Here is a 26,064-nt window from a genome sequence, read left to right as displayed (position 1 = left end):
TGTAAACTTTTTTGCCCTTTGTGTAATATATAGTACAAGCAATTTGTGTTACCAACTTAGTATGCAGTGATTGATCGAGTGTCCTCATGCTCGAACCTTGCGTTTTGCCATGCAATTATATTAAGCTGCCGTTAATTACCGCATAAGGATAATCTAATACGTATTGATCAAGACTAGATCCTTCCCTTGTTAGATAAATACCCGATGGAAGAGGCTCTTCTTAACTGCAATTGGCGCGTCAATTTGTGAACCGCAAGCGTACGGATCATTGTAGCTTTTTCCTTCGAGTATTCTATTCAAGGTTTATCAATCCATAGGTCGGCGGCAAACTAACTAGGTTTTCTATCCAGCTCAACGGATCTAATCCTACCTTGAAGCATAGATTGCATATGAAGGGTAATCTTGATGTAAAGATGAATCATGAGAATACAGGTTGATCGCATCCACAGATATAAGATAACACCGCTAGGGGCACCAAGAACCTATCATCTTCTAGTTGTAGTTCTAGCTAATAGGCAAGCACAACATGCATCTCATCCAAAGCAATCTTTAAACTACTACCTCCGATCCACCTCCCAAAAACTCTCACCTTACACAAGCCAGATCCTGTCACGATCCTCTCTATCGACACAGGAAGTTTAAGGGCACGAACACAGGTGAACATATCTAGCTAGCAAGAAGGATCACATACTAGATTAAATCACCATGATTACATAAAGCATGCTATGTAGTCTAATCATGAACTAGACTAAGGAATAAGCATATTCACGATAGATACAAGAGCATATATAAAAGGAGGCAATAAGTCGCTAACATATCGGATGACATGAAGAACATTGCTCATATAATAGATGTATTTAGATCATCACCTTCGAGTATATACCATTAATAATCACAACTAGCTCCTGAACTCCACCATGGCACAACCGTGCAGGGAGGCCATGGCGGCTAGGGTTGGCCTAAGCCATCTCCTAGACAACTTCGAAGACTTCTAGCGGCCCTCAGCTCCTGCTGGTGAATGCCTTGGTTTCGTCGAGTTCTAGTGGATGGATGATCCATTGAGGGCATCTAAGGGGTCATATTTATACCCTTGGGGAGCCTTGGGGCGTGCTCTACCTTCCCTTGCATGAGTAAGCAAACTTGATTTCCATAAAATCTGACTCGCCCAGAATTTCCTTTTACGCAGCCCTTCTTCCTGACATCATATCACCCACGTCCAAACTCCAAATAGGGCAAATTTGGTGCCTAAATTGTGTAGCACAAAAAGATTTTTCAACTTTGGTATTCATTGCTTTCCCTGAAAACAAAGCTAAGGTCCACAAAGTAGCAACACAAGATAATTTGTTTGATTTCGGACTTCTCTACGTAGCATGTATTTGGGGGGGCTATATTTTCTAGCTCCATAATCCAAATTATGCTTTCCATATGTTCAAATTGAAGCTCTCGAAGGTGGATACAACTTTGGTAGTCAAATTTTCTTCATTAGAGGTCGTTTAGATCTTCAAATATGTACCGAAAGATCAAGCTATTTTGGGCTGCGCGAATATCTCTAGGGTTGACATGATCTTGTGGATAACTTTCCAAAACTCCAATTTTTTCATGCTTAAATCTCCTTAGCGTGAGGTTCATTAAATGTGGATACCTAAGGATCATGAATTGTGCTATGAAAGCACACATGGCCCATTAGATGATCCATGAGCTTCCTCAACTGAGCTCGATTCCTTTGGGCTTGCACTTCTAGGTGGGCTTTGTGTAAATCATCCAATTTGGTTTGTATTTCCTATCATTTTGCAATATGATACAAAAAGACACATGCGAATATAGGGTTATTTGAGGTGCCAAGTGACGGGTTAGTATAAGAATATGCATGAAAACACTATTCAAATGACATTAAAAGTACGTTACTAAATGATGGAGAAAGATCACTATAGACTGTCCCTGCATATGATTTCTCGAAATAATACAACCGTCTCGCACCTGACAAAAATGCCATGGTGCCCTCGGTGTGTTCTAGCAAGTAGAGAAGTTGATGAACGTTGGGTTCCCCCGTTTGGCGGCCGCTCTTGTCGCAAAGCTATGGTTACAGTCTTACGGAGGGAGGAGGGAGAGACTAGGCAAGTCGTGTGATTCGTCTATTTTTGTAGTTCTCGAGTGCTAAAGTAAGACCGCGTTGCAGCTCAAGTTGAAAAATGAACTGTTCTGCTTTTATTATTGTGTCACTCTACTTCTTCATTGCGTGTCCGTCCGTATTATTGATACATCTGTTGATCTTTGTGCGACTCTCTTTGGAAAATAGAATCAAAGTTTCTTGAATCACTTGACAAATATACAAATTTCTCATACACAAAGTACTTGCAATAAAAACATAGAAGCTAGATAGCATAGCTGGTGGAAGATCCAACGACGGTGTGTATGCATATGTGAACGCGCAAGGACATAGGAGTTTGCATGCCAAATTGTTGCATTGTCATAACTCATTACCCTAGTACATACATCATACATGCTATTGTTCAGACGAGCATCTTGACTGAAGTACTGCTGGTAGTGGATCTTCCATCCAACAAGGCGTGTACGGAAAAGATGCTCGTATGTATCCGTGCTGCCCAGCGATGCAATGGTAGTACTCGGGGAGCATGTTGCCCAAGTCCTCTACCTTGGAGCTGTTGAGGTCATAGGCCGTGCTGTTCAAGAACACTGTCTCCTTGAACCGATGAAACCCAAGTAAAGTAACATACGAGTGGTCTTTCACCTTATTATTGCAATGCACAGGTTCTTCATTGTTGCGATCTCCATCGTAATAATCTTGTTGGGTATACTCTGGACTCGCCAAGAGGTGCTTAAGGTTGTTTTGATGCTTTAGCACCCATTATTCCATACGACCAGAAGATTCCTTGAGGATCCAAACTTTAAGTCTGAAGTTGAGGTCGACCACCGCACAATACACCCCATTCTCTGATCTCCCGAGATGAAGCTCCGGATGCTCGTTGGGTTCAATGCCCATGGGGTGCTTGATGACTTGGTACTTGTTATTACCATCCGATGTCGATATTCTGCAGAAGAAATCGCTTTGGCAGTGCACGTAAAGCGCTCCTCGCCCGTAGACGCCATTGCGCTTCTGTGTGGCCCTAGCCAGCTGCATCTCAGCCATGGTTCCTGCGGCTTCTCCTTCCCGAACGAACGACCTCTCCTCCCAGCGCCCAGTTCTTGACGAGAAGACGTGTGTCTCCAACAATGGCGGTGGCCATTCCGACTCCTGCGCCACGGGGTCCAGGTCGGCCCAGCACAGGACGACGGGGATCAAGAACACCTCGTAGTGGGGAGAGGGTTGGGTCGAACACGAGGTAAGGGAGCTCGTAGTAAGCGTCCTCCGTCGCGGTGCGCGGGGGTGGCTGCTCGGGGAGGTGCGCCCACTGCCGCGTGGTCGGGTTCGCCACGCAGCTGAAGAGCAGCACGAGGCCGTTGCAGTGACCTTCGACCGAGGTGTCCGGCGCGTAGTCGAGGTCGCCGGAGACGGTGGCGGCGGCGCCACCGCTGCCGCAGTATGGGGAGGAGAAGAACTCCGTGCGGCCCAGCATGTTGAAGTCGACGAAGATGCCGCCCAGCGAGCGCGGCAGGAGCTCCGCGCGCAGCAGCCGGCCGCCGTCGATGGCGGCGCGCCAGGCCTTGCAGACGCAGCACGTCCTCGTGGAGCTCCCGCACCAGGCACTTCTCGCGGTGCGCCATCGATCTCCCGATCTTGATCTGCCCGTGGTTCTCCCTCGATCTCCCTCGGGAGGACACAGGCGGTGGATTTGAAGGCGGCGCATGTGGATCGTATTCCGAGTCGGAATTTGAATTCGGTTACGTTCCGGACAGCTCGGACTCGGATATCGATCGACAGGGATCTTTCTTCCAGGCCTCTTCATTTTGACTCTCTCTTGTATCAAGATATCGTTCCTTTTAATGGTTGCATTCATTTGCTTTCTCTGTTTCACAAATCAACGTGATGTACACTCTCTACTCTCTTGAACGCAGACGATGTGTGCACAACACAAAAACCACAAGGTACAACAACAGGATCTTTGTCATATGATGTTGCGGCATGTTCCATCGCATGGGTAGCGGCAGTCGATCGCCTTCACTTGAGCTCGGCCGAAGTACCAGTCGCCAACTGATTTTGCGATCCCCTGTGCACAAACAGCAACATAAGAAAACATGCTCAAATCTTGTGTGCAAACATTCAATTTTGTTTGTATGACTGTGAAGATGCTATCACGGCATTGTTTACCTTGTTTTGAATGGCAGGGGAGCCGCCTGCTGCGTTGCTCCAGGTGGTCGGCAGCTCGGACTGGCAGTGCGCAAAGCAGGAGTTGATGAACAGGCCGTTGCTTCTGGAGCCAGAGAAACCTTTCACGGATGCCACCATCTGGTCCCTGAAATCTGCACTTTAAGCTGGGAATTTCAGAGAGCTGTTCCATCTTCAGAGCATCGGATCATTTTCTGATCAACTTGTAGACGATGTAAATCGGTTTCATCGCATATATGCAGGTCATCTATTTGCTTAACCTTGCAGGAACGTTAGCTGGGATGCGTCGCAAGCAGAGCGGTTGGACTTGCAGGTTCGCCAGGCGCCGCTGGGATCAGCTCCATCGGGTGCCAGGCTCTCCTGGATCTGATGAGTCAATTACAATTGCTCAAACAACGTGAGTATTAGTGTTGACGATCAGGAGGATGCAAGCGATGTAATTTACTAGGTGGCAAAAGGATAGTGATGTATAATTACCTGCCAGACGTCGTACGCTGCGTTTAGCAGGAAGATGGGGGTGTTTATGCCATCGATCACATTTTGAGGGAAGAAGCACTGCATTGACATGCACGAGGAGGTCTAATAATTCAGAAAGTGTTTATGATAATTCTGAGCATTTTGCCGGAAGAAGAGCAACGACTTTTTTTTTAGACGTAGGAAACCGGCCTCAACACTCACGAATGAGTGTCTGCAGCCACAGAAGAGCAACGACTTAGATTTTCAAAAATTTAAGACTTCGTAAGAGTTAAGAGGGGATTAGCAACTCGCCGAGGTGGTGTCGAGACGGGCCGTGCAGGCCGGCGGCAGGTTTGGAGCCACGCCCTGCATCGCCACGATGTCTGAATAGTAGGACCTCAGGCTGCGGCCGCCAGAGACATCAGCACTGCATCCATGCATCCAAGCAAAATTGTTGGGTGCTTGTTACCGTGTGATCCATGGTAACACTACTAGCCGATACAAACAGCAGAGGAAAAGGGGAGTGGCACTTTAAATTTAAACTGGTAGACGTACGCGTCGAGGAAGAGGCCCGCGTCGGCGAGGCACTTCACGGTGGTGGTCGGCGGGAAGAAGGCCCGGAACTCGTCGCAGTGGAGTATCGCCGCCAGGCCGCCGGCGGAGCAGCCGGTGAGCAGCACCTTGTCTGCAGAGGCCATCCCGATGGAGAGGAGGTGCCGGATGGTGGCGTCCCAGATGCGCTGCCCCCGGAAGTAAAACCCATTCTCCTGCAAAATCTCAGCTCCACCGAATCAATTACTACTTGATCACCGACTAATTCTCACTAATTTGATGACCTATAGCTAGGCAGATGATAACTCGTGAGCTTCCAGTGAAAGAAATTAACAACAGAGAAATGAAGAGAGATATGTATAGGCTATGCGTAGGAAGATCTGCTGTGCCTTGTCGAAGCCTTCGCCGGCGAAGGACGCGCCGTCGCAGTAGCGGATCTTCACCCGGTTCCAGCTGTAGAAATCTGCACGCGCGCAGGACGTGCGCATTGATCATCAGTAATGCGTTGCAAACGCTGCAAGAACCTGTAAGGTCTGACGGACCAGGATTGTCGACGGGGCTGTTGCTCATGATGCCTCCGAAGGGGATCTCCTTCTCCATGAGGTCCGACGAGCCTCGGCGACTGGTCTTGCGGAACTGGCAAGCCCTCACGTTGTTGCACCAACCGCCTCCCTGCATGAGCGTTCATCGACACACTTGGCCAGCGAAATCAGGCGTCTATGCACATGAGAGTGCACGGTACTGACTCAGCATATATAGGAGTATTGAAAATGCAGGTACGATTTGGTGAACTGACCTCAAGGTTTACAATCCAGCTATTGTTTCCCGCCCCCGAGCCAGGATCCAAGTGGTAAGCAGGCGGTGTTCCATCCATACACACTGCACACGGACATGGTGCCGTTACAGAAGGTTTAAAATCAGTGCCATTTGTTAAGTATCCTTGGCGGTCAACATGCATCACCTAAAGTTCCAAAATTGCTATAGGGATGCCTGATTTTGTTTCGATTTCAAAGGAACTTTGGGATGCCAATCCTACTTTTTAAAAAATCCCGTACAAGAAAATTCCATCCATCTTTTATATAACTATCAAATGGAGCCTAACGGAGTAAAACGAATCCATATTACCATTTTACCACTGAGGTTCCTCTAGCCAAGGCAGGGGCGTTCGAGGGATAAGGGTACTCACGGGTCCCCACTGATCAGGATACTGATCGACCCTGATAGGTGGGCCCGTCTGACCATGCCGTGCGGGTTAAGGCATGAAGACGCGTGGAGCACAAGCTAGGAGGCAGAACGAATCAATTCAGCTCGGATATTACGGGATACTTGTTGTAAACCGATCTAGATTGCTTTCCATGTAAGAACCGATTAGGATTAGATCCTATCCGATTATAACCCTAGGTCGTCAACCTATATAAGGCGGCCAAGGACGTCCCCCGAGGGGAACTCATCCCACCTCACGTCAACTCTTCGCACCTACGATCAGCAATACAATCCATCAGAACACAGGACGTAGCTTATTACTCTACGGAGGTCCGAACCTGTTTAAATATTGCGCCCCTGTGTTACCATTCGAGTTCTTGGTCTTATGATCCCCCCGCCTACAAATCTACCACCTGGGTAACCCCCTGGTAGACTGTCGGTCACTAAATCTGATAGTTAGCGTGCCAGGTAGGGGTGATCGTGAGATCCTCCCTAGCGAGCTCGATGGCATCTCATCCCATTGTCATCTTCCCTAAGAGCATGAAAACTTCCTCGCCGATCTGATCCAGCCCCGCTTCGGGAGCATGCCAGTAGACTCCAACTCCACCATCTCCGTCGCCCACTCAGCGCCCATCGCCAGCTCGTCATCCGTCGGATCTGCATCGACGGAGCAAGGTCTCCACCCGAGGATCATCAGGTCGCTTGCCTAGCAGGTCGGCGATCTCTCTCTCTCTCTCTCAAAGAGGATCCCTGGCATCCTCGCGGCAACCCGCCCACCTACGCCCTCCGATCTAATCGCGCGGCTAGATCGCATCAGCAACACAATTGTTGAGTGCATCAATCTCTCTGAGGCGGCACTACGCCCCATAAGGTTGGCGCCGAGCCTTCCCCGCGCCCCTTTTGGCCTGAAGAACTTGGTTGCCGTGCTTTTCGAAAAACTCACGCAGTCGTTCCAGATCCAGTCTGAAGACCCATCCGAACCTACCTAGTTTTCGGACTGTGGCGAACATCCAACACTCATGGCGCTTCTACCCTTAGGATATAAAAGCTACTTGTTCTTTCAACTTTCTCATATTGAATAAATAGATACCTTCTCGCTTTCTTAGCCGATCTATTAATCACTCTCGAGGGTTGTCCGACCTGTTCGATAGACCACACCCTCACCTTTACGCTCGGGACTTCCCGCTACGCGCCGACCTCCAGGTTTGACTATTGGCACTCGGATCTTCTTTCGTCCCGGTCCCGGTTTTTTAATCGAACCAGCCACATATTCCAAAAGCAATGGAAAGAAGCGTAGGTGAAAGGAACAGCCAAAATGACGAGCCACACACTGGCTCGTGAGTCGTGACGGGGGTCACTCACGGGTGCAACGTACGCGACGCCTTTTGGAACCACACGCGCGTGCATGCGGCGCTCCGATCCGGCCGTATCATACCGTCCACGCGCCGACCGCACTACCGAAATGGCAGGGACCCAATCTGCACAGTGCGCGCATGCAAGGCGACAGTGCAACAACGCCTAGCTGCATACTGATCGGAGATGGATGGATTTGGACAGTGATGTGGACACAAATAAAGCAGGCAGGCAGCTACTCTATCTCTCCTCGTCGTGCATGAATAATGGATCGGATCGTGCTCGAGCAAAAAGATTTGCATGCAAATGTGTTGGATCGGACATGCATGAAATTCAAATCGGGGCCGCCCGGTTCGTTCCACATCTATCCTGTCTCTCATGCCAAAAGCCTCTTGACTGCCGGGCTTGCATGCGCGTGTGAACCGAACAATCTGGTACGGAGAAGATGCATGACGGCTGATCGGAGGAGGAAGAAGGAGAAGCGTGCATGCGTACCGGCTCCCGCGTCGACGGCGGACTTGAGGACGGTGATGGGCACCATCAGGGGTGCCGCCACCGCGGCACGCCTCCTGGTCCTCCTCCTCCTCGTCCTACTACTGCCGCCACCGGCGCCGTCCTTGCTGCTGATCAGCTCATCTGCCGCGGCGGTGGCGGCGGCCTCAGCGCAGCAGCTTCCCACGAGCACGACGACGACGACAAGGACGAGGAGAAGCGGCCTTCTGCAGAACTTGTTGTTGGCTACAACCCCAGCTTCCCCCATGGATCCTCCTCCTCTTCGTGTCTCTGCTGCGATGAAGCCGTGGTGATGGAAGCTTTATATTTAACGCGCGCATAGCAAGGGGATGACACACCTAGCGGACCACCACACCCAGCGACAGCACACAGATCACCATGTGTAGCAGGTAGCGCTAGCCAACAAATCCAGCACGCAGGATTCGATTAAATTAGTTGAGCAAATTAAATACCGTGCTTCCATATGTGAGGATATGGATGCTCATTGCCTGCACAAATTAAAAGAGAGATATGCAAATATATCTGGATAGATTTCGTGTTTTATGTTCACATACATGCACAATGATTTGCCCAAGAAAATAATTTGATTTGCCAGATTATCGCCGAAATTCAATAATTCGCCTGCTGACCCATCAATCCAGCCAGGAAATCAATCAATCGAATTAAGACGCATGCACATGCATGTGCACATCACTGATACGCGATTACGGCAGGTAGAGCTAGCACAGTGGAGAGAGCACAGGAGATGGGACAGGTACGTGCAGGACCGTGCTGCCTGTGGCAACGACCACATCCAGCCGTCGTGGCGAAGCCGCGGCCAAAAGGGAGGCAGCAATGCAAGCAGCCCGTGCGCAGGCAACCGTCGATTCGGACGGCTCACTCACCGCCTCACCCGCAAAATTTGAAAGCCGCCATGATGAATACGTCTTCCTCTCAAAAAGCTAATTAACTCAATTTCATCTAAAAGAAACAGCTAATTAAATCTTTGATCTCGACGTCTCACTCGCCACTTCGCCATGCATATATGGTGCACAGCAGTGGCGGACCCAGCGATCGAACCGAGCTCTCTTGCAATCTGCCAAACCACTAGCTTAACAATACATCCGACGAGTAATACATGCATGTACAACAGTCCAAGCTAACATGCAAGTAAAAACTGTGGAACCGTACTACTCATACCTATGCATACACATACTCTTGTGGGTATGTGATGACGGAGCCCGGGCAGCTGCCCAGGGTGGCCGGGCCTTAGGTCCGTCCCTGGTGCACAGCTCTCTGCTTGTCTCACTTTGAATATGGCGCAAACAACGAGCCCACCGTTCTAAAAATACTGTACTAGCTTTCACTAGTTTGGAGTTTTTCCAACTCACAAATGCATATCATTTTCTTTAAAGTACCTTGACACATTTAAACTTATAAATGACAACATCTCTCTTTGAATATTTTATAAAAAGAATATTTGAAAATTGTATGGTTAGATTTGTGTTCAAATGTTTTTTTCTCCCTCCAGCACTAGTAATTAATAAGAGATCTCCCGAGAACCATAATTAATAAGTTTAGAAGATTTGGTACTGGTATTATAATACAATTCCAATGTCAATGTGTAAAGAGGTCTTTTAATTCAAGGGGAATAGGGACAAAACTATGCGATGGGTTAATTCAATTTAGGTCCCCTTTACATTTATAATTGAGGAAAAATATAGGAATTATGTAGAATTCGATTTCAATAGGAGTTTGTTCGAGACCAAAATTGGCATTATAGGAGTTTGCTGTCTGAATCTGGGCAAATCGGTCTACAGACCAGTCAGACCAGTTTTAGAAACATTATCAAATCTCTGATTAGACTTCATATTGCGTAGATCTCGTTGAGATGATCAAAATACGTATGAGAGAGTTATGGCTCTGGCAAGATTCAGCCCTATGCTGACCGATCGATCAGTTGGGTTGTGCGGTCGGACCGGTTCGACCAGGCTAGTTTGAGTTAGGTGTTGTATTTTGACACGGGATTTGTATAACCTTCGACTCCTACTAGAGCAAGACCTTCCCACCCTATAAATATGAAGGTCCACGGCCGATTGAGGGCAACCCAATCGAGCAAAATATTTACTTTACTTTTATCGCAAACCCTAATCTTTTCCAACCCCTTGCTTTCCTCTTTCGTCTCGACAGTGGCTGAGAAGGTTCTGAGTAGCCTGCCGATCTCAGAGCAACCCTAGGTGCATGATTCCTGACGAGGTCCCTCCCGGACTGGTGATCTTAGGTTTTCACGTCGCCCCTGTGCAAACCGGTCTGACCGGCTTCCCTGACCGGTCTGACTAGCCGAGGGCAGGAGCCACACAAGGAGAGTTTTGTCGACCGCGCGATCTAGCGCATTCGGTGTTGATCAGAAAAAAGCATCAGCAGAGTTTTTCCTATGAGTTTCTTTGGGATAAAGAATTAAATCCTGCCGATTTCTTTGAAATTCATGTAAATTGAGCTCCTTCATGTGATTTTTGGAGGGAAATATCCAGGAACTCCAGCCTTATGAATTTCTTACTTTTGTGTCTTAGGATTCCTTTACAGCATCCAAGATTCCAAGCGCATATCATTCCCGCGTTTTAAATTCCTATAGGATTTCAACTTCAAGGCACCCTATTCTTTAAAATGTCATTACAAACAAAGCTTATGGAACCAGGAGAATGCCCGTGTCGCTCCTCCTGGGGTGACACAGGCGGAACCCGAGCGTCCCGCGCTGCCGCCCTCCACGGCCGCTCCCGCACCTCGCCGTCGCTCGAGTGGCCGCAGGAAGTCCGCACAGCTGCAGGGAAGGCGACGGTGGGGCTCCCCTTTCCCATCTCCGGTTGTCTTCTTCCTCCCTCAACCTCTTCTCTTCATCCTTGGTGGCTGCGGCGGGGGCCTCGATGGAGGCCAGCTACGGTGGCCTCGCGGCCGGATCCACCCTGCTGTGGCTGGATTTGTGACCTCCGTTGCCATATCTACAGGTTGCTGGGGATGCGGGCGTTACCCTACTGCTGGTGGAGGTGGACGCGGATCTGGCCGAGCAGGCGGTCGGCCTCACTATCGTCTAGCGCGTCCTCGTGACCCATGGCCCGAAAGTGGCAGTGCTGGCCGTCGGCACCCATGTGGGGCTGTTACGGCCGTGCACGGGTGCGTGGCGCCCTGTGACGGTGGCGACACCTGCGTCGGGCGCGCGCGGGTGAGGTGGCCGGCGGTGGCGGCATCATCTACAATGACTGGAAGTCTTGCGGGGGCTGCTGCTGCCGAGCATGGTGACGGTGGTGCCAGAGACTCGCCCAAGTTGCTAGGCGGCGGCTCTAGCAACGGCGTCGAAGTTGGCACCCCCTCGTCCCCTTCCCTCTCCCCCTCCTCCCTTCACCCCACCACGCCATAGTCATCCCCCGGTCGCCCTAACCCTAGCCGCCGCTATGGCCGCGCTCTGGCCCTCCCCGCCAATCTACCCACCCTAGCCTTGGATCTGCGCTCCCAAGCCGGATTTGTCTCCTCTGAGCCTAGGGCGACCCTCCACCTCTCCGTCGCATCTGCAGCGGCCGCTCTGGCATCGACGGCGGCAGGGCTACGGCATGCGCGCACCACGCGTCCTACTGCAGCCCGGCGTCCGCGGGCTTGCCCACCCGTGTGTAGACACCCCGGCCGTTGACGCCCTCGTTGTCTTGCCTCCAAGGGTGGGGTGACAGGGAATGCGTGGTTGTGGCCTGCCTGGAGAAGGAGGCAGTCTCCTAGTCCATCGGACACCAGATCCGTTCATCCCGATGGTCGGCGTGGCCCAAGGTCGCTCCTTCTTCCCTCTCCTCCTGCAGCAAGGGATGCTTCGGGCTGCTCGTCAACGGGTCCGCTCCTTGCCGAATCCATGTTCTGTCCAGGGCCACTGGGTGGCCCCTAGGTCATTCTCCCCTGCTGCTACTAGGTCGTCTCCCTCATCGGCAAGGTCGTGGTCGTTCTCTACAAGGTCGTGGTTGCTCTCTTCGAGGTCGTCTCTCCGCTCCATGGGCAAATGGGGGCTGCTTCCATCTACTGGTTGTCCGTGGCTGTTGTTGTCGTCTGGTTCGAAGGTCGTTTTGGCTATTTCCTGTAGGTGTGCCTCTTCGTTAACTTGGGCTACCCGCTGTTGTTGCCCTCATTTGAGCCTCAGCGATGTGTGGATTTGGGTTTGGGGGCCATGGTGAAACTATACTTAGCATTTGCCGATGCCGGCAACGGTTGCGTCTACGGATATAGTTCACCTTGTTGGGGGCGTTGCTGAAGCCTACAACCCAATTGGTTTAGCTAGGTGAAGACTTGGTCTAGCCCTTGGATAGATAGACGATGGCGGCGTCTTCGGCGTCGTTTTCTTCTTGGAGGCATTGTCTTGCTTGACCCTCCACGCTCCTCCTCCGTTGGGCTCTTTTGTTAGGCTTCCTGTTTGGGCACCTTTGTTGTGTGTCTCTGTTATAAGTTTCTTTCTGTTGTTTCTTCGTTAGGTCGCGTGTCTGTCGCCACCTTGTGATCTCTATTATATCTCTGCGCTTGGGTTCTCCATAAGTTGCATCGTTGTAATTCTCTCCTTCTTAATGAAAAGCATGCACGTCTTAAAAAAAAATCGTTACAAGAATCCACGTGATGGCAAAATATCGTTACAAGAATCCACGTGATGGCAAAATATCGTTACAAGAATCCACGTGATGGCAGTTCTAAAGCATCAGCTGAAACAGAACTATACGAACACAAACAAGGTGTCATGCGAAAACAGAATAAATAACAACTTTGCAAAAGTGAAAATAATGAAGCATCAGCACAATGCGCCAGAGGCCCATGAACTTGGCCCAAGTGCACCGTGGGGATTGTGATACAGAGAATAAAAAAATTTAACACAAAAAATTAAATCTGTGGCTGCTGGGATTCGAGCCCAGGTCTCCACGGCCACAACGTGGAATTCTCACCACTAAACTACAGCCACAACTTGTGAAAGATTTGCATTTGAAAGTAATTTATAACTATAATTAGGACTTGAGTTACAAGGTAACAACCATGAACCATGCGCGGTTTCTGAATGAATCATCGTCTGCAACCAACCAATTTCGATTACCTGGTACTCCCACCGGTTCTAAATATAGGGCATTGGGACAGCTTAATTAGCCCCATGTGAAACTGGAGAAGAGATACTAGAGAGTATTACATCAAGGCTCGGGTGACAGGAAAACTCAGTTACAACACAAAATTGTGCGGACAACACTCGCCAAAAATAAACTTTGTTCAATTGCCTTTATTGCTCCGCTAAAAAAACTTGTACAAATAATACCACCACTTTCCAGTGAAATGCTACTCTTGAGCATATTGTACAGTCTCCTACTTAGCTCATCCAAACAGACTTTACAAACCAAGAACACAACCTCTCAGCTTTTTTAACACCAAATATGAATGTAAGGTGACGGCCAAGCTCTCTAGAAAAATGAGCTGCAGCCAACAAGGAACTATTTGGCAGGTCCCCAACATGAGGTAATCTATGCAGTACTAGCAGCTACATCGGTATAATCGTTACTGAAATTATATTGCTCATAAACTTGGAACAACATCTCTCTGCAGGGCACGACTGCCCCTATCTTGATGCAAGCCAGGAAGGCACCTGACAGCTTTCTATGGAGGCTGTAAACTTCATCCGGTGGTGGGGTCAGCCTGTGCTTCAACATGGTAGCCCCGAGATTGGAAACACTATGTGTGATATTGTTCGCTCGAAAATCATGGCCGCCTGGCTTTGAGAACGGCACACCAACAATGAAGGCTGCTTGGACATGAGCGTCCAGCATGACTTCTGGTTCCTCACCAGTAAGGAATCCAAGTCTGCGGGACATCTCTAAGACACCAGCCCGATCTTTGTTTGCACAGGCAACGACCTGAGCAACAATACAATAAATCAGACACCAATCATCTTGAAAGCTAATATGGCAAAATTCTGATAATGGATTCGGTAATGGAAGGGTGCATTGGTTGTCATTACATACCATACGTAGGTAATCATCTACAAAGCGCTTTGGAAAATCACAAGCTGCCCCAAAGTCAATCAGATTGAATTTCCTTGTAGCATCATCATACAGAAAATTACTCCAATTTGGATCAGTCTGCACCAAAAGAGTAATAAAAAGGTCAGCATAAAAAGAGCAGTGTACATGAGGTTTTTCAACCTTGACCATGTGTACTATAAATTAGCAATTTATGGGACTTTAGCATGATGCAGATTACACAGACAGCAAGCTCTAACTATAAGTTATGTATGAATTTAGCAGATGGAATGAAGTCGACGCATGCCTGCATAAATCTGAAGACAAATAGCTCCTTTACTGTAAGCTCAAGCAGTTTACAACCAACATAATTGCGGGTTTCCTGGCTTAACTGAGCAACCTTATCAATAGGAACCCCTGTACAGAAGCAACAGGTAGATGCAGGAGTTAGAATCTCCCAATAAAAAATACTGATTCTCAATTTCATGAAGAAAACGGGACCAGCAGAAGACTTCAAATACTGCTGCATAGTTTGACGCTAGTATTAGAAGTATATTTAACAGGTTTTAGTTCATCAAAATAGCTTCATTACTGATCAAACAAACATAGGATTCATTTGCCATGAAGCAAATAATTAATCTGCATAAACAGCATAGTTTTATTCTTCAATGGTTAATGAGCTTATTGCCGCATATCTGAAACCTGAAATATGATAGCTTTATTCTATGACCATAAAAAGCTATTAAAGCATAACTCTAATTACAAAATTTTCACATAGACAAACTACTGAACAAGGCAATCCTTTTTATTCAAAATGTATGTTAAAGGTCTAATATGTTCAAGCTCTCTGTAGGAAAGCATACAGCAAAATAATTCAGGCTTTAATAAGAAACTCCATTAAAAAACGGACACAGATCATGTGCAGTGGTAACTACCACTGCAAGATAAGCAGTACCAGCATCTGATCCATCCAAGGGACAAGCAACGGCTTGGATCACAACCTTTGTTTTCTCCTTTTCTTTTACATTGGTGTGCTGAATTCTCAGACATACAGAGCACATATGCATTTTCATACTACTGAACAAGTCTTTTGTTGTGAGTTACTACATCATTCAACAATAATTAAAACCACACAAAATGTTTCAGGGATGTGGACAACTAATTGGCTATCATCCAGAGGTAAGACACTTGTTCTCCGACAATTTGAGAGTTTGCATCACCCCGTGCTACCAGCTTCCAATGGCACACCAGGTTTAATTAAGCAGGACCAAGCGGATTTGCTCATTTAGAGCAGCAATTCGGGTGTGCAGAAACTAGTTGACTAACGCGCTGGAACAAGAGTTGGACCATAATACTACCAGGCAATTCCTCAAGCATCTACTAGGTGTCGTCCATGACGCCATCCATCGTAGCTGCTAGGTGCTTGCCAGAGCGCTCGGTGCCACGGAACGTTGCACTGGGGCACGGGGCACTGCACAGCACCGGTCTTCTTCGACGTGCGCGCCTTGCTCGGTGCCGGCACAGAAGTCATGGCTTCTCCACGAGCAGATGAGGGAGTTTGATGACGGCCGCTCCGGCACGCGCGGGAGGAGTAGCAGAATGTCCACGAGCGGCGGGAAGAGGTGCTGGGCGAGCATTGACTCCCGCGACGGCGATGGTGTGGCACTGTGGCGTCCATGGCAGCGTCGGGTGAAGAAGAGAAGTGAAGAGAAAAGGAGAAAACAAGAATATGATCCAGGCCATTGCTTGCCTATTGGATGGTTTGGATTGCAGTGGCAGTTACCACTGCACCTGATCTGTGTCCTTAAAAAACATGTTTGCCTTTCTCTTTGGTTGTGTCGTTAGTTTATAAGACATAGAGGTACTTCAAATTGTCAGTATGCCAGCATTTCATGCTCAACATTTACACAGCAAAGGAATTTGAAATGGATAAGCCATACAACGCAAGAGTAAAGAAATCCCATGTTTATTTATGGGATTACACTCGCAGCTGAACATATCTCAAAAAATTCCCTATCACTTAATCTGGTAATATTAAACAATAAATACACAGGGCAAAAAAATCATAGCATCATTGCTAAAAATACCTGGAACAAACTCTGAGGTCAGTACTTTCTTGCTAGATAGTTGATCAATGACCTTTGGGACATAATAGCCATCACTATCAGATAGCAATTCTTTGTAACGTTTCTGGTTACTTGCTTCTAATACATAATCACACTCCCTTGCTAGCTCTTGCTTTGCCACCTGAATTATATAACAGGATTATCATAGAGCATATTCTCTGTATGCTAGAAATTTGCATCAATATTACAAGACATTTGGCTCTATTAGAAGAGTAGAAAGTATCAAATGATCAGTATGTGTAGTTGACCCTTAAGATTATAGAATGTATGAACAGAGATTGTAAAGAGGAGCAACTTGCTGGATGCGACTCTAAGAAATTCCATAATTCCTTTTGAATTTTGTTTTAATTTGTATATTGAGTAAAGATCAACATTGGTCCATCTCATACGGAAAAGATCTTAACATACTCAAATGTGCAGTACTTCACATTACAATCCCATCTACATTTGCACGAAAAATACAATCTTGACAGAAAGAAAAAGTGTGCCAAAACTGCAGGTAGAAATACTATGAGAAAGAAACAGAGTGAACAATCCATATCTCTATCAAAGTAATTGAGAAAAAGATTTACCTTCATAGCTCTATCAAGAAAAAGACCTTTAGGGATGAGGTTTGTGTAAGTTAGAAGTAGCCTAACATTCTCAATATCACTTTCTATACTATCTGCAACCCCAGGGTATTGTATTTTCATGACAACATCTGATCCATCCTTCAAAACCGCTCGATGGACCTGGTTGAAAGAAAAAGAAGCACTAGATAAGCAAAGGACATGGCTCGATAGTGAGAGCAGCACCCAACAACACATTTAGTATCAGATTGTGCTTGAGGTAAATGCTCAAATTTCACATTCACTCCATATAGAGTTCCCTGCTGAACCAACCTGCCCGATGCTAGCTGCAGCTAGCGGATCATAGTCAAAACTTCTCAACTTGGAGGACCAGTTAGGGCCAAGCTCAGCATCAAGGACTGAATTTAGCTGCTTCCTCGGCATGACATCAGCACCTTGACGAACAATATCAAGAGCTGCCAATACCTACATTAAGTTGGCCAACATCAATTTGATTGGCAGATCACAAGAAGATGGTAAATGAAGCGTAAAACAATAGTGAGGAAACAAAATTGTAGCATTAGATTCAAGATAATACCGGTGGGGGTACAAGGGATTCATCCTGGATGCTCAGCATCTGTCCCACCTTGAGTGCCGCTCCCCGCATCCGGCAGAGTGCAAGGGCAATACGCTCAGCATTCTGATCGGACAAGAATGGCGAGAGCGCTGACCGCTTGCCATCTGTGTCAGCCGGTGTGCCATACACCACCCGGCGGGCCGACTCCTGAAGAGTACCCCACGCTAGCCCAGCGCCCAGTCCGGCAAACCTTAATTATCCCGGCACATCACCAAAAAACAACACGATTCACTCGTCATCTATCCAATTCAGATGGATGCATATACACAACGTAAAACAAACGTGCGCTATTCCAAATTTCAATTGAGGCGGGATATGAGCTTGATAGCTTACCCGAGGGCTCTGCTGAATGGTGTGGATGGAACCTTTCGCTCTCGCAACTGCCTCCTCTTCTCCAGTGGCGCCGGCGAGGGCAAAGGGGGCGCCTGTGGGGGCAATGGCGAGGGCGGAGGAACCGCAACAGGGTCCGGCCTGGCCGCCGTGACGGAAGCAGGCTCAGCGTCGACGGGGGCGGTTGAACCAGTTCCGGCGATCTCCTGTGTCCGCGCGGGGTGTGCGGGCTCTTGCGCCGGCTGGGGCGGGGGCGGCGGCCGCTCCGACGGGGGATCTTGCGGGGACGCAGCGGCGTTGTCGTGGGTGAAGTATACGACGGAGGAGGACGAGGAGGAGGGGCGGGAGGACTCGGTGGCGGGGTGCAGCCCAGCGCCTGGAGGGGGCTGCGGGCGGCGCGGAGTGCCCTTGGTGAGGCCGGCTAGGTCGGTTGTGGCGAGGAGCGCGGACCTGAGGACGTCGCGTGGGGAGGTGCCCCGCGTGGCCTCGCGGGCGACGAGGGCCGCGCCGTCGAGCAGGCGCCGGAGATCCCTGGACGCCATGGGAGAAGGGGAAGGAGGCGTGGAAGGCCCCTGGACCAAGAAGAGAGAATGCGTGGAGGCGGCAGGCGCGGCGAGACGACACGGCCACGACGGCACCGGTTGTTGTTGGGCCCCTCGTGAATTTCACTTTATGGGCCGCCGCCTACGTGGCTAGCTATTAGTTAGGCCCAGCCACACCAGTGGTCTATTTTTCTCCACGAGACCACGAAAGAGTCCTCGCCTTCCGCTCCATCAAAAAAGGCTAATTAACGTTGCTATTTTGTCTTTGTCATTAGCAATGAGAAGCATTCTTTGGTCAGAAAAAAGAGAAGCATTCTAAAAACCGGTTGGAGATCGTGGACTAAAAATTAATCCAATATTTGAATATCAATTAGGATAACTAAACATGAACTAATTATGAAACTAATTGCATAAGTCACAACTAATTGATGAGTAGAAGCCATTGATCCTAATTAGACCTTGGTCCATGTTTACTGTAGCACAACATGAGCTAATCAAGATCTAATTAGGATTAATAGGTTCTACTCATCAATTAGCTACGACTTATGCAATTAGTTTTGCATTTAGCTCATATTTAATCATTCTAATTGATATCTAAATATTGAACTAAAAATATCGGAGGGCTCCAAACAAACCTAATTAAAGGCTACCTCTCACGACGTCTTTGTGAAACCAAAAGGCTACCTCTCACGACGTCTATGTGAAACCAATCTTGGCATGCTCATTTCTCATAAAAGAAAATCGTGATATGCTCATACAGTCATATTTCTTCACAATCACACTCATCATGCTCTTTTTTTTTAGATGTTGATTTGTTTGTTTTAGCTTGAGGTTATACTGAAATTCTCCCGATCAGTCTTTAAATTGCTAGTCATTGACTAGTCAACTGCAACACGCAAGAGGATGCGTTGGAATTGTCCCAGTTTGCTGTTGAGTCACTTGATGTGGACTCCATGGATTACAAGACGCTCATCGTGCTCTAGTGCTACTCGAGCAATATCAGAAAAATATAGGGCACAAAAGTTGCACACCGTCTTCATTAACTTTTTCAAGACCGAAACTAATCAAACAATTTGATCGATATTTAACACTTCAGGGACCAAAATGACATTTCTGGCAAAGTTCATGGCGTATTCGGATATTCCTCTGCATTATGAATATGAACCATGCTTAAACTTGTTCCAGAATCTTTTCTTTTAGAAAGTAAGTCCTAGAATGTACATTTAAGCTTCAAAAACTCCAAAATGTGATATGTACATTTTTTATTTCGTTGTGCAACCAAAAAGGTTCAGTACACATGCACGCGAGAAAGTTAGGTGAAAAAACTACTTGGTACCTTTATTATATTTTCTGCAAAAAAAAGTGTCTCTAAACCGGATAAAAGAGATCAAAGTTGAAATGTACTTTGGCCCCCAACTGTTCTATTTTCTCTCTTTACTACCTTGATTAGTCTCAAAAGCAAGCCCATTCTCTCTACATCTCAGCCCTAATCTCATGAAAATTCAACTATACTAAAGATGGATTCTTGGGTTGTCAAGTCCAATTTCTCCATGTCCCCTTTCCTCACAGCTAGAGAACACTAAACAACCATGCTACTGGAAAAAAAATAGTACTGATGCTTTTCTTGAAAGCTTTATGAAGTTTTGAGATGAGGTTATTGGTTGAGAATAGTTTACATTCTAATTCCTAAGTCAAATACCAATCGGAAATAATTTCAGTACTTTTTCTTGTCTAGAACTTTTTTTTAAATGAAAGTTTAAAGCTATTGAATGTCATAGTATTGGAGGTACTCAAATTAAAGTATGCATGATGTACATGCAAACGGTTTGCCATGTCTACTTTTTGCTTCCTGCTCGGCCGGTGAGGTTGAGACATTCGATTCCTTTTCTTATAGCTTTTGAAGGAATTTAAATCACATTCTTCTTATAACTTGTGTTAAATTTCCACTTGAACGATTAATTATAACAAAATGCCATTTGCAAACTATTCATGGAAGCATACAAGGGTGCGATGTTATAAATGATGATACTCTTCTCTATAAAGTTGGTCAAATTTAAAATAGTTTGACTTAGACAAATCTAGAAGTGTTTTTTTTTATGGAGGGAGTAAGAGAAAACTAAAATGGAAACATAACAATCCTTAAAGAATTCATGGCCTCCTTGATTACAGAAAGAGTCATAGAAATTTTGGAGAATTCTCGACTTGATTTACAGCAATCTGATAATCAAGAAGCCAAGAATTCATGGCCATGAATTATTCAGCGCACTAATCTCGTACTCCCTCTGCCTCCCCCTCCCCCACAAGGGAAGCAGGGGTGGACCTAGAATTGCAGCTTTTTTTTTTGAAACTAAAATTGCAGCTTGGCCAGGGCTGTTCCAATAGAAACTGATCTAGTCGGGAAATACTATGTCTTTGCTTTTTTTTTCGGAAGAGAATTGACACTTGTGGGACATCCTGGGAACAATGTCTTTGCTTGCCCACTAGTACTGTTTTTTTTTTGCAGTCCATGGCATGGTAAGTCATGTAATTATGAAGATATTTGACCCCATAATGATAAATTAACTTGCCTTGAGAATGGCATGGGTATGTGTGTATACTAGAGTATGCAAATTGAATAAATATATCAAATCCAGCCATACAGCGATAGAATATGTTTAATTTTTCATATATTGTTTTTTCTCAAAACGTGATAGAATCACGATTCTACAGCGATGCTGTCAGTAAAAAGATTTGGATCGCCGGCAGAACTGCCACTGGATGAATACATCGATTCCTCGCCGGTGCTAGGAATGGTGGATGAGGCAGGTCGCGACGGACTAGTTCGTTGGCCTACCAGTAGTAGTACCACTGTTTTCACACTGTTCCATGTAAGGTTTCTCAGGTTCTGTGCGTGCGCAGTGTTATCGACATCTTTTACTTTTTGCGGGCAAGTTGTGTCAACATCTGCACGACTGCACAGGCCAAAAATGGCAAATCGAGCAATGGTTAACAGAAGCAGCGAACAGAGTATCAGATTACGCTACAATAAATGCTCAGGTGCAGACACAGGAGAGTCGAGCAGACACGATAAATCAGGGTATTAAGGGCGTGTTCGGATCCGTCACGTCGGATGTTCGGATGAACTAAATATAATTTAATTGTAAAACTAATTACAGATTTTTCACGAGATGAATCTATTAACCCTAATTAATCCATCATTAGTAAATAGCTGTAGCACCATATTATCAAATTATGAACTAATTAGGTTTAATAGATTCCACTCCATCTATACAATTAGTTTTATAATTAACTTATATTCAATACTCTTAATTAGTATTCAAACGTATCCGTTAAAATTTAGCTCTGGTATCAATCAGGGCTAAGCAAATCAATTAGCGCATCGCTACAAGAATTTAGCTGACTCTGAACTTACCCCCTTAGCTGACTCTGAACTTGAAGCCTGCATTGACACAGCCACGCAGGGGCATCCCCATCCCCTATGAACAGACAGACACTGACTGAACTCCTGACACGCACAACTGCTACGGCACTAGTAGACCTGAAACTCTGAAACTCGAGCACTATTCTGCTACTGTCTTTTTCGTCCAAGAGAACTGTTTCTAATAATAGAACTAGAGCTTTCCTTTTTGAAAAGAACCTCTACCGACCGCTACCGGTAACGGAAAGGCCACGCACGCGCAGCTAGTTGGGGTGGCCGGCGGTGGACGGGCTGGACCCGATAGGCTGCTGGTAGTGCCCCGCCCCCACGAGCGGCGACGCGCCGGGGTGGTGGTCGACGGACGACGAGTTGGCCTCGGCCATGTCGAGCTCGATGTCCCTGTGGCGGAGCATGAGCAGCATGCGGCGGCTCTCGATGCGGCGCCGGTCGTTCTCCAGCCGCGCGCGCTCCATGTCGCGCTCCTTGTTCGCGCGGAACCGCTCCCACTTGAGCCGCTGCTGCTCCAGCTCGAAGGCGCGGGACTCGAGCGCCACCTGCCGCTCCTCCACCTCCACCGCGCGACGCCGCACCCAGCACCGGGCCTGCTGCGGGTCCGCCGCCACGGTCGCCGCCGCGAGCTCGCTCCTCAGCTGCTCGGCCGCCGCCGACGGCCTCATCGCGCGCCTCCCGCCGCTGTGCGGCTCGTCATCGTTGTCGTCGTCCGCCGCGCCGCTGTCCTCGCCGCCGCGCCCGCGTTTGTTGCCGTTGTGCTGGTGGTGGGCGCGTTGGTTAAGGGGGTACGCGTGGCCGTCCTCCTCGTCGTCGCCGTAGTCCTCGTCCTCCTCGTCGTCGCCGTTGTTGCTCATCAGGGCGTCGTCGCTGTCGCCGTCGTCGTCCGCGGAGGAGTCCTTCGTCCCCGCCGGCGGGGACGGGGCCGCCGCCTGCTGGGGCTGCGCGTGGCGAGCGGCGGGCGCGGGCGGCGGGTGGTGGAGGCAGGCGGCGTCGCCCGGCGCGGCGGCGTGCGGCGGCGCGTGGCCGCCGCCGTTGTGGTAGGCGCACATCTCGCGGAAGAAGAGGTGCTTGGAGCTGAGCAGCTTGCGCGCCTCGTCCTTGGCCTTGGGCGAGAGGTCGTCGATGGCGTCGAGCAGCGCCGGGTTCTCGACGACCCGGCACGCGCGGCCGCGTCCCAGCAGGTCGACGACGCGCTTGTAGCGCTTGTTGAGGTCGTTGAACTTGTCCTCGCACTGCTGCGGGGACACCGTGAAGGTCTTCTCCATCATGGCCTGCGACACCGACTTCCACTTGCCCTTCTTCTGCTGCTGCGACGCCGCGGCATGGCCGTGACCGTGACCGTGCGCCGCCCTGCCGGGCTTGCCTCCTCCCGCGCCGCCGGCCGCCGCCGCCCCCACGCCGTCGCCGTCGTCGCCGACGTTGTACACCACCGTGATGAGCAGGCGGACCATGGAGTCTGTCCACTTCATCCGCGACCACGGGCACCCCGCCGCCGCCACCATCTGCTGCTGCTGCTGCACCTTGCCGCCGCCGAAGCCGTTGCCCACCATGTCGTCGTCGTGCCCGACCCCCGCCGCGCCCACCACGCCACGCGACGACGACGTGTTGGAGTAGGGCGAGAACGACGACGGCTGCTGCTGCTGGGGCCTCACCGGCGCCGGCTGCTGCAGCTGGAACCCGCCGTGGTGGTGCTCTGCCGCCTGGTGCTGGAACGCGGCGGCCGGGTGCATCTGCTGCGGTGCGAGGTGCATGTCGAGCCCCAGCATTGCCGCCGACCCCACCACGCCGCCGCCGCCCCGCGGCGCCATGCCTCCTCCCCCGTCGCCCCTCTCCATCGCCACCAGACCCCCAATCTCCAAAGCCACCCGCACTCTCTCTGGCTCTCGCTCTCTCTCTCTCGATCGCTCTCGGCTCTTGACCTCTTGTCCGTGGGAAAACGGCAGCGGGGAGGGAGTCTTTATGGGGTGGCAGGCGCAGCCGTGTGGGCGATCGCCGCCGGTTTCGGCCGTGCGGCTGCGACCGCCCCCCGCGCGGGTTTTTCCCCCGCGCCGCGCCGTTTCCAGCGGTGGGAGCCCACAGGGCCGCGAAACCGCCTGGGATCCCATGCGCCCACGCGCTCCCCGCGCGAAACCGCTTGTGCTGCTTGCGGTGGCCGCAGAAGATCCCAGACTGCCTGCGGAGGACTGGATTGTGAAACAGCTGCCGGAAGGGGGCTGCCCCTGGTTTTGCTCTTACCACCGGAGAGTCTCCTTTCTCTTCGCTGGTTTTATTTTTTTTTTCCCAATGAGAAATTAGGTTGGCGATTGCAAAAAAGACCCTACTGTTGCTAAGGATCTCACCTATTTATTGTTTTCCTTTCACGCGGTGGTGGACTTGCAAGCGACAATCACATTGACCTTGTCCAACGCGTTCGTTATAAGATTTTGATACGCTTGCATTACAAGTTGTAATCTTCATTATTTCAATACAGCAAATACAAATGTTCTCTCCAAATTTCTGCGTTTGGGCTGGCCAAACCTCAATATGTTTCTTTTTCCCCATTTTTGTAGCTTTTTGTGTCATTTGGTCGTGAACTCATAATTTGTGTAGTTTGTACCCACAGGACGAATGGAACGATCATGGTAGAACCTTGCTGCAGCGAACACGATATTAGCTTCATCTTGCATGGTTAACCTGTGAATCGCCACTATTTCATATTTTCTTTACTTATGACAGTATTCGCATATAAATAGTTGGAATTGCCATTATTTTTTTAGACATTTGCATAGAATCAATGAAATTCCAGTGACTTTTAGGGTTTTTGTCCCATAGCTTTAGTTTGGGCTCGGCCGTCGGTTGGCTTAATGTGTCATCCAAGGTAACTACGGATAAGTGTACGGTTCAATTAATGAGATGAAGAATATACGACAAAAGTGCAGCATTCATTATATATATGTGTGACAAGTTATCAATATCATTGCTTACGACAAACGAAATTATGGATTGTCGTCTCCTGCATTGTTTCATATGTCCGTACATGCATTGATTCAAAGTGTCTTCCAAAACGGCCACTTATAGTTCAACTAGTTTGATGGAAAACATGAGACAAAAATGCATCTTGTACATTTATTATATGCGCGGCAAAGTATTAATACTACCGCTTGCCGCCAACATACCTCTAGATTGTCGTCTCTTGCATTGTTTCATACTTATGTACCATGCATTGATTCAAAGTGTCATGCAAGGTGGTTACGATTCAATTAATATGATGAAAAATATGAGAAAAAAATGCAGCATGCACATTTGTTATATGCACAACAAAGTATCAACACCACCGCTTGTGGCACGTTCCTCTAGATTGTTGCTCTTGCATTGTTTCATACTTCCTAACCATGCATTGGTTATTTGGTTCAAGGCATCATCCAAGACAACTACAAATAAGTGTAATTAATGCAATAAAAATATGAGAAAATATCAATGCTATCGTACTTTTAGAGCAAAAATGGACGCAAAACGGGTCATTTTTGCGACTAACAAATCTCTAGATTGTCACCTCCTACATTATTTCATACTTCCCTACCCATGAGTTACTATCATGAGACACTTTGCTGAGGTAAATGGGTATGTACCGTTCTTCTAGCTACTACTCCCTCTATTTTTATTTACATGTCACATTTGCTTTATCTTAAGTCAAACTTATCCAACTTTAACTAAGGGCCTGTTTGGTTAGGATTGCTTATAAATAAGTTGCTTATTTGCTTATTGTAGTTGCTTATTTATAAGTCTAGGTGTTTGGTTTGGGTTGCTTATTTGCAATAAATGAGAGTGGTATCGACACATTTACCCCTGGTCCACCCCATTTACCTCTACCCCTACTAATTACCAGCTCCTTCCTTGGCTGGGCGTCAGAAGAGGGCAGCGGGCGCGGGCGGCGGCGGGCGGAGGGCGCGGGCGGGCGGCGGGCGGAGGGCGCGGGCGGCGGGCGGCGGGCGCGAGCGGCGGCGGGCGGGAGCGGGCGGCGGCGGGCGGCGCGCGGGCGGCGCGAGGCGGGCGCGAGGGCGCGGGCGGTTGGCGCGGGCGGCGGCGGGCGGAGGGCGCGGGCGGAGGGGCGGGCGGA

General features: G+C 48.7%; 3 protein-coding genes and 1 non-coding gene across 4 annotated transcripts; all 4 read right to left on the bottom strand.

Moving 5' to 3' along the window:
* Positions 1-3,917: 3,917 nt before the first annotated feature.
* LOC101786608 (pectin acetylesterase 3) lies at positions 3,918-8,758 on the bottom strand. The gene is made up of 10 exons (XM_004968591.4): positions 8,345-8,758; positions 6,090-6,172; positions 5,836-5,965; positions 5,683-5,756; positions 5,297-5,508; positions 5,054-5,168; positions 4,763-4,840; positions 4,546-4,651; positions 4,268-4,419; positions 3,918-4,166 (listed from the first exon to the last, which is right to left on the bottom strand). Exons 1-10 carry the CDS (start codon positions 8,607-8,609, stop codon positions 4,065-4,067), a joined length of 1,317 nt encoding a protein of 438 aa, XP_004968648.1. The 5' UTR covers positions 8,610-8,758; the 3' UTR covers positions 3,918-4,064.
* A 4,486-nt stretch (positions 8,759-13,244) lies between these two features.
* TRNAH-GUG lies at positions 13,245-13,316 on the bottom strand. Its single transcript has one exon. It is a non-coding gene; the product is annotated as a tRNA-His (tRNA).
* A 282-nt stretch (positions 13,317-13,598) lies between these two features.
* On the bottom strand, positions 13,599-18,616 carry LOC101786213 (protein ABC transporter 1, mitochondrial). Its single transcript, XM_004968590.4, has 8 exons — positions 18,000-18,616; positions 17,628-17,856; positions 17,363-17,515; positions 17,054-17,212; positions 16,443-16,602; positions 14,663-14,772; positions 14,359-14,475; positions 13,599-14,250 (listed from the first exon to the last, which is right to left on the bottom strand). Exons 1-8 carry the CDS (start codon positions 18,536-18,538, stop codon positions 13,861-13,863), a joined length of 1,857 nt encoding a protein of 618 aa, XP_004968647.1. The 5' UTR covers positions 18,539-18,616; the 3' UTR covers positions 13,599-13,860.
* A 3,231-nt stretch (positions 18,617-21,847) lies between these two features.
* On the bottom strand, positions 21,848-24,452 carry LOC101752474. The gene has a single exon (XM_022826447.1). It carries the CDS (start codon positions 24,071-24,073, stop codon positions 22,220-22,222), a length of 1,854 nt encoding a protein of 617 aa, XP_022682182.1. The 5' UTR covers positions 24,074-24,452; the 3' UTR covers positions 21,848-22,219.
* Positions 24,453-26,064: the final 1,612 nt, after the last annotated feature.

Source organism: Setaria italica, chromosome V (genome assembly GCF_000263155.2).
Source record: "Setaria italica strain Yugu1 chromosome V, Setaria_italica_v2.0, whole genome shotgun sequence".
NCBI classification, from domain to species: Eukaryota; Viridiplantae; Streptophyta; class Magnoliopsida; order Poales; family Poaceae; genus Setaria; species Setaria italica.
The sequence above is the reverse complement of the archived record's forward strand: the minus strand, read 5'-3'. Positions and strand labels throughout refer to the sequence as shown.

Coding starts and splice junctions, on each gene's coding strand:
- LOC101752474 (XM_022826447.1), bottom strand. CDS start 24,073: ATGGGATCCCAGGCGGTTTCGCGGCCCTGTGGGCTCCCACCGCTGGAA.
- LOC101786213 (XM_004968590.4), bottom strand. CDS start 18,538: ATGGCGTCCAGGGATCTCCGGCGCCTGCTCGACGGCGCGGCCCTCGTC. Junction 14,476..14,662: donor TTGTCTTCAGATTTATGCAG/GCATGCGTCGAC, acceptor CTTTTGGTGCAG/ACTGATCCAAATTGGAGTAA. Junction 14,251..14,358: donor TAGATGATTACCTACGTATG/GTATGTAATGAC, acceptor ATTGTTGCTCAG/GTCGTTGCCTGTGCAAACAA.
- LOC101786608 (XM_004968591.4), bottom strand. CDS start 8,609: ATGGGGGAAGCTGGGGTTGTAGCCAACAACAAGTTCTGCAGAAGGCCG. Junction 5,966..6,089: donor GCTGGATTGTAAACCTTGAG/GTCAGTTCACCA, acceptor ACGCTCATGCAG/GGAGGCGGTTGGTGCAACAA. Junction 5,509..5,682: donor CCGGCGAAGGCTTCGACAAG/GCACAGCAGATC, acceptor GAGATTTTGCAG/GAGAATGGGTTTTACTTCCG.